At 37.6% G+C, this 7708-nt stretch overlaps 1 protein-coding gene across 1 annotated transcript in view; it reads left to right on the top strand.

The window, feature by feature from the left end:
• Positions 1–1636: 1636 nt before the first annotated feature.
• The window catches only part of LOC308276119 (lipoyl synthase, mitochondrial-like), a gene marked incomplete at both ends in the record, with an annotated part of 156624 nt that continues 150552 nt past the window's right edge, over positions 1637–7708 (top strand). The window contains 1 exon segment of the mRNA XM_080714707.1: positions 1637–1807. Coding sequence (XP_080570833.1) covers positions 1637–1807 — 171 coding nt within the window.

The raw sequence follows: 7708 nt of genomic DNA, 5'->3' as shown, positions 1-7708 counted from the left end.
CAAATATTACTTTTTCTTTAGTGTCATGTTATCAGTTACATGATAGCTTCATCTTTGACATGAAGCACAGTTTGAATAAAGCAAGTGACATTATGTTTTATTTTATATTATTAGTGATAAAAATGATTTTGACAGGATGTCTTTAGCTTCATATTAATTTCACCATGCATTTCAGTATGACAGATCTTATAGATGTAGATAAACTCTTAGATTTTAATAAACTTAAAATACTGCTATTTTGATCTAAACCTATCAAAGTGGTCATAAAAGGTAGTAAAGTGATAATTATCTGTGCCCAGATTGTACTCTGGCTCAAATCTCATTACTTCATCCATGTCTCTTAAGATATTATTAAATTATTATTTTGGTACAATGAACTTTTACGAACTCAAAGGAAATTATCTTTATGGGACATATAAACAGTGATGCATTAGGAAATATACAAATTTGGATTTTCAGCTTTTGCAATATTATTTCATGATTTAAGTTATACCATCATTACATGCAGGCTTAAAGTAAAAACTTCATATTTAATACATGAGTGACACTGAGAATATCTGTTATTCTCCCTAATTTTCTCATTTGCTTCAAACTAATGCTAAACATATTTTCATTGTAATTAATGTATTTTATTGAAGGATGAAATTTCTATCAAAATGCAAATGTAAACTGTCATATTTTTATATTTTAACTCCAACTATAGAATTTATGTGAATCATTCATTTGCCCTCTTTGTCAGATAAATTTAATAAGAATGGTGAGAAAATAGTAAGAAGAAACAGGCTAATGAAAATTTTTGAAATTTAAGCCTTCACAAAGAAAAACTGAGGCAAATTTTTGTGAATTTAAAAGGTAACTTTAATGATAAAACCATAGGATGTCAGATGCCTTCTTATTTCTGTTTGCAACAGATTTTTATATTGCTGTCAGAAGAGGCCACGTTCTTCCCCAATATTGTATGCCTCTGAATATTACTACCATGACTTATTCTACATTAATGAAGGAAACCAAAAAGTTTTCTAATATTCCTAAATTTTCTTTTCAGTAAGATAATCCATAAAGATTTACCTAGAAACAACTGTATAAACATAGAGACTTCTACTTCCAACATCATTAGTCAGCGCGACAGCTGACACAACAGGCTCAGCCAAGCCCACCAGCACCTATACTGTTTCTAACACTCCCTACAATGGTGCCTAATTACAGCTCGGCTGAACGATAACACCTGACAAAACTTGGGGCAACCAGCGCAAAAGATGGTTGGCTCATAGTACAAGATAAAATTGCTCTGCCTAAGGCCCAGGCTGAAGAGATCATCAGCTTAATACATAACTCTCTTCACGTGGGACCCATGGCACTAAAGCATTTTCTGAGCCCCTTGTTCTATTCTCCTCTCCTACTACAGCTAATTGGTAAAGTCAGTGCCTCCTGCTCTACTTGCGCTGCTGTATCCACTCAGGGAGGCCTTCGCCCCTCCTTCCCCACCCACCAAATGAGGGGACACCTGCCAGGACAGGACTGGCAAATTGACTTCACACATATGCCTCCCCATAAAAAACTTAAATATCTTCTTACCATGGTTGACACCCTAACAGGTTGGGTGGAGGCTTTTCCTTCAAAGGATGAGACAGCCAGCATGGTGGCCAATGTTCTTTGCTCAGATATCATTCCTCGTTTTGGCCTCCCTAACTCCTTGCAATCTGATAACGGTCCAGCTTTTGTTTCTAAAGTCATTCAGCAGGTGACACGAGCTCTGGGCATTGCATGGAATCTCCATGTTCCCTACCGACCACAGTCTTCAGGAAAGGTAGAAAGGATGAATGGAATTCTTAAAAATCATTTAACGAAACTCTCTCTGGAACTACGGGTTTCATGGCCGGAGCTCCTGCCACTAGCTCTGGCCCGGGTGAGGGCCACCCCCCGAAGCCCCACCTTTATGAGCCCATTTGAATTGCTATACGGCCGCCCTTTCTTGCTTAATCACACTCTTCCTGTGGACCCCCCTCCTTTGTCTTCCTATCTCCCTTATTTGTCTCTCCTCAGGCACCTTCTTAGGGAACATGCTGACCGATACCTTCCCCAACCGGGGACTGACAAAACAGCTCCACACCATACAGCTAAGGCCCTCAAGCCAGGGGATCAGGTCCTTCTCAAGTCACTCCAGCCAAAACAACTTCAACCACGATGGACGGGGCCCTTCACAGTAATCCTCACCACACCCACTGCAGCCAAACTGCTGGGGGACCTCAACTGGCACCATCTTACTCGGCTAAAAAGGGCCCCACTGCAACAGTCCCAGGACGAATTTTCTTGCACAGTATTAGGACATACTAAGCTTCGTTTTTCTCGACATAACTCACTTTGAAGTTTATATTTTAGCAGGTCCACTCGTTTACATGTTATGGTGCTCTCTCTCTTTGAATGCTAAACTGCCATAAGTATTAAACTTTGAAAGTCGGGTACTGATGCTCCTGACGCAGTAGCAGATGCTCGTTTGACCAGACAGACCTATACCCACTCAGGGAGTTGCTGCTATTTGTAACTCTGGTCAAATATAAACTGCTGGAAGGGCGGAAGATGTTCTCCTCAGGGAAATGCTGCCATTTAACTTAATAGATCTAGTGACAATCTACCTCATATTTAAAGGACTCCTAGGATCTGCTCTCACAATTTTTCTTTCTTTCCTTAATAGCAACTTGCCTGTTAAGTCTCCTCAAAGTAAACCAGTCACCGAGCTCTCCAGGGTAACCTCCAGCTCTCGCTGCGGCCATGCCCGCCTACCCCCGCCCTTCCAGGGGATTGGATCCTGACTCCCGGCCTGGGGCCCCTGACTCCGCCCCCTCTGTCATCAGGAAGTAGCTCGATAGAGTCGTCGCCCCTATGACCAAAAGGCCGGGATGTTAGGTTCTGGACCCCCATATGGGGCAGGGGTGGGGCTGACCCGCCTACCCTGCGAGACCCAGGATGTTCCCACGGAAAGCCACTCCCCTTTGATAAAAAGGGGACGGCGGGATCGAGGAAGACAGAAGCCTGTGGGACAGAGAGATTTCTACATCCGTGGAAGGCTCTCTTCCACGTCTCTCCCACCCCCACCCCGCACCCGCGACACGGGGGTGGGGGAGGGAGCTGCCCGGGACTAATGGGCCGGTCTAATAAAGGCTTATGGCACCTGCATGGATAATCTCGCATGTCTGTAGAACTCGCCAATCATACAGCTAGGATGCCTGTAATTCTAGTACTTAGAAGGCTGAGACAGAAAGATTGCATATTCAAGGCCAGACTCAGCAATTTAATGAGACTCTCAGCAACCTAGGGAAATTTTGTTTCAAAACAAAACAAATAAAAAAGTATTGGGGTGTAATTTAAAGGTATAATTTCTCTTGGTTTAATCTCATTAGAAGAGAGAGAGAGAGAGAGAGAGAGAGAGAGAGAGAGAGAGGAAGAAGAAGAAGAAGAGAAGAAGAAGAAGAAGAAGAAGAAGAAGAAGAAGAAGAAGAAGAAGAGAAGAAGGAGAAGGAGAAAGGAGGAGGAAGAATGAGGAGAAAGAGGAGTAGGGAGGAAAGAAAAGGGGAAGAGATATTGATCAATTGAGTAAAGAAGTTTTAAATAAATCATAACTAAGCCTGGGCGTAGTTGCACATGCTTGTAATCCCTGGCCTTGGGAGGCCGAGATAGGAGGTTCCCAGAGATTTGAAGCCAGCCTTGCTGGTTTAAGAGATTTGTTTCCAAATAAAAATATAAAATAGGTCTGGGAGTATAGCCCTGAAGTAGAAGGGTTTCCAGGAACTCCAGTAGCACCAAAAAAAAAAAAAAAATGTATCTACAAAACCTAAATTCAGCTGGGCTGAGATAGAAGGATTGCAAGTTCTCAGCCAGTCTCAGCTGCTTAGTGAGACCCAGTTTCAAAATAAAGAAGAAAAAAGTAGATCTCAGAGGTAGAATGCCCCTTGGTCAGTCTTCAGTAACACACACACACACACACACACACACACACACACACACACACACACACTTCAAAAAAAAAACTTTCCAGGAAAAATAGTAAACATTTTAAACTGAATAAAGAAAAGCAACTGAATAGAGAAAAATATTTTAAACTGAATAGAGAAAAACAAAAGAAAAATAATAAAAAATAAAAATTACATCCGAGTCTGAGTCTGTGAGTTATACCTTGAATAGTGCTTAGGAGAAAATCTGTTCAATTAAATGTACTATAGTAAGAAAGAACCTCAGCTTCCAATTCGAGAAACTGGGAAAAAAGCAGGTTAATGAAAAATGTGCAGGATGAAAGAAGTTGGGTGTGGTGTCACACACCTGTAAGCACAACACTTAGAAAGGTGAGATAGGAAGATTGCAGGTTCAAGGACAACATGTAGTAAATTAGTGTGACCCTGTTTTAAAATAAAAATGACTGGCATGTAACTCAAAGTTAAAGCACTCCTAGGTTAAATCGTCAGTACTACAAAAATAAAACAAAAATAGTTCTTTGAAGAAAGTTTTGGAAGTTTGAATGATAAGTGTATACTTAATTTGCACAATACTTAATTTATTATTATATTGCCATTGAATATAAGTGAGAATATATATAGTTTTGGTGGTATTGGGGTTTCTGGAAACCCTTCTACCTCTGGGCTACACTCTCAGACCTATTTTATATTTTTATTTGGAAACAGGGTCTCTTAAGCCAGCGAGGCTGTCTTTGAACCAACGCGATCCTCCAGCTCCACCTCCCAAGTGCAGGGATTACAAGCGTGAGCCACCACGCCCAGTTGAGAATCTATATTTAAATATCGCTTTTTATCAAGATCATCAGGTTAGTGAAATGCAACAGGATAATAATTCTGGTCTTCAAATGGTAAGAATAATATTTTATCTACTATAGCAATATTTTACCAAGCCTTGATTTGACATTTGAACAACATCTCACATGTTATGGGTTCAACATATTTATACAGTTTCCTTTTGTGGCTATCATTATAAATAAGAAGTTTTTTTTTTTCAGCACTGGAAATGGAACTCAGGGGCATTCTTCCTCCAAGCTACATGCCCAGCTGTATTTTTTATTTTTTATTTTGAAACAGGGTCTCAGTGAATTGTGAAGGCCTCACAAAGTAGCTGGGGCTGTCTGAGAATGATGAATCTCCTGTCTCAGCCTCCAAAATACTGGGAAAACACCTGGCAAGAAGAATATTTTTAATAAAGGTAGAAAAAAATGGACCTAATAAGCTGTCTTCACATTCAGAGACTTTCAATCAGATAGAAGTGAATGAATTTGTATTTTGAAAAAGGCCTCATCCCTGAGGAGGCAAACTGAGGGTATCTGGATGGAAATTAATCATGTGCTCCTTTTATAAGAGAGTTGTTTAAATCGGGTTTTCAAAGGATTGGCTTTTTTGTCTTTGACAATATATATCAAGAATATATGTCTAATCCAGATACAGAAGTTTAGGAAGGGCTGAAGAAAAATATTTAATTAGTTTGCTATTGGATTCCCTTAAAATCTGATTCAAAAGTTTCATTTTCACTGGAAAGCACAATTTTACTGTCTACAAAGTCAAGTTTTTTTAAAAAGATATTATTTTAATACAGACAATTAGAGTTGTCAGAAAATGTTGGGTCAAAGATGTTGCTTTAAAATGTAAGCCTATTGTCAGTTGGTGAAGGTAAATAAACACCCAAGATAATTACAAATATTACTTTTTCATTATTGTCATGTTATCAGTTACATGACATCTTCATCATTGCCATGAAGCACAGTTTGAATAAAGCAAGTGACATTGTCTTATTTTATATTATTAGTGATAAAAATGAATTTGAACCAGCCTTGCATCCCTGGGATGAACCCTGCCTGGTCATGGTATATGATTTTCTTGATGTGGTTTTGAATGTGTGTTGCTAGTATTTTGTTTAATAGTTTTGCATCCAAATTCATCAGAGATATAGGCCTGTAGTTTTCCTTCCTTGAACTGTCAGATGAATGGATGACAAAACTGGGATATGTACACAATAGAATTCTACTCAGCCATCAAAAAATCTCAATTACATCATTTTCAGGGAAATGGATGGATCTGGAGGACATTATGCTAAGTGAGATTAGTCAGTCACAAAAAATAAGAAATCAGATGTTTCCCTAATATGTGAGAGTTAGGGAGAAATGGGTCTTAGGAGGAACTCTTGAAAAAGGAAATCCTATAGAGGAGCAAACAAGACAATCTAAAGGAGGAGAAGGGAGGGGGGAAGAGGAAAATCTCTAAAACACACAATGTATTTAAACATATCAAATTCAATCACTAAGCCAAGCAAGGGAAGGAGGGACAGGGAGAGAATGGGTTGGGAATTGGGTAGGGGTTAAATCAGCGATGTGTACATGTTTGTACACACAAGTTTTTTTACCCCAATATGATGTTTGAATATAATGCACCAATTAAAAATTTTTTTTAAATGAATTTGACAGGATTTCTTTAGCTCCATGTTAATTTCACCTTGCATTTCAGTATGACAGATCTTATAGGTGTAGATAAACTCTTAGATTTTAATAAACTTAAAATACTGCTATTTTGATCTAAACCTATCAAAATGGTCATAAAAGGTAGTAAAGTGATAATTATCTGTGCCCAGATTGTACTCTGGCTCAAATCTTATTACTTTGTCCATGTTTCTTAAGATATTACTAAATTATTATTTTGGTACAATAAACTTTTACTAACTCAAAGGAAATTATCTCTATAGGACGTATAAGCAGTGATGCATTAGGAAATGTACAAATTTGGATTTTCAGCTTTTGCTATATTATTTTATGATTTAAACTGTATCAGCATTACATGCAGTCTTAAAGTAAAAACTTCATATTGAAATACATGAGGGACACTGAGAATATCTGTTATTCCCCTAATTTTCTCATTTGCTTCAAACTAATGTTAAACATAATTTCATTGTGATTAATTTATTTTTGAAGGATGAAATTTCTATCAAAATGCAAATGTAAACTGTAATATTTTATATTTTAACTCCAATCTATATAATTTATGTGAATCATTTAATTGCCCTCTTTGTCAGATACATTTAATAAGAATGGTGAGGAAATAGTAAAAAGAAACATGCTGATGAAAAATTTTGAAATTGAAGCCTTCACAAAGAAAAATTGAGGCAAATTTTTGTGAATTTAAAAGGTAACTTTAATGATAAAACCATAGGATGTCAGATGCCTTCTTATTTCTGTTTGCAACAGATTTTTATATTGCTGTCAAAAGAGGCCACGTTCTTCCCCAATATTGTATGCCTCTGAATATTACTACCATGACTTATTCTACATTAATGAAGGAAACCAAAAAGTTTTCTAATATTCCTAAATTTTCTTTTCAGTAAGAGAATCCATAAAGATTTACCTAGAAACAACTGTATAAACATAGAGACTTCTACTTCCAACATCATTAGTCGTTGGCCCATGACTCAGTTTCAGTGATACATGGAGCTTTAGGTTTACCTTTGAAATTGATGCAGCTCAAATTTATGTTTGTGAGAGTCATCAAAGTCCTTCATTTAGATGTAACTCATTTAATACTAAGGATACCATGATACTCTATTATGTGAACAGATTAAAATTTCCTTATCTCTACTAGTTTATAAAATACAGAATTCTTGTGTTGTATTTACTACTACAATCCTTAATGAACATGCTTGTACAAGTATATGGTACCCATGCATTTTA

The sequence above is a fragment of the Muscardinus avellanarius genome (assembly GCF_963383645.1).
Source record: "Muscardinus avellanarius genome assembly, chromosome: 17".
In the NCBI taxonomy this organism is placed as follows: Eukaryota; Metazoa; Chordata; class Mammalia; order Rodentia; family Gliridae; genus Muscardinus; species Muscardinus avellanarius.
Note: the sequence above shows the minus strand (reverse complement) of the source record. Positions and strands in the feature narration are given on the sequence as shown.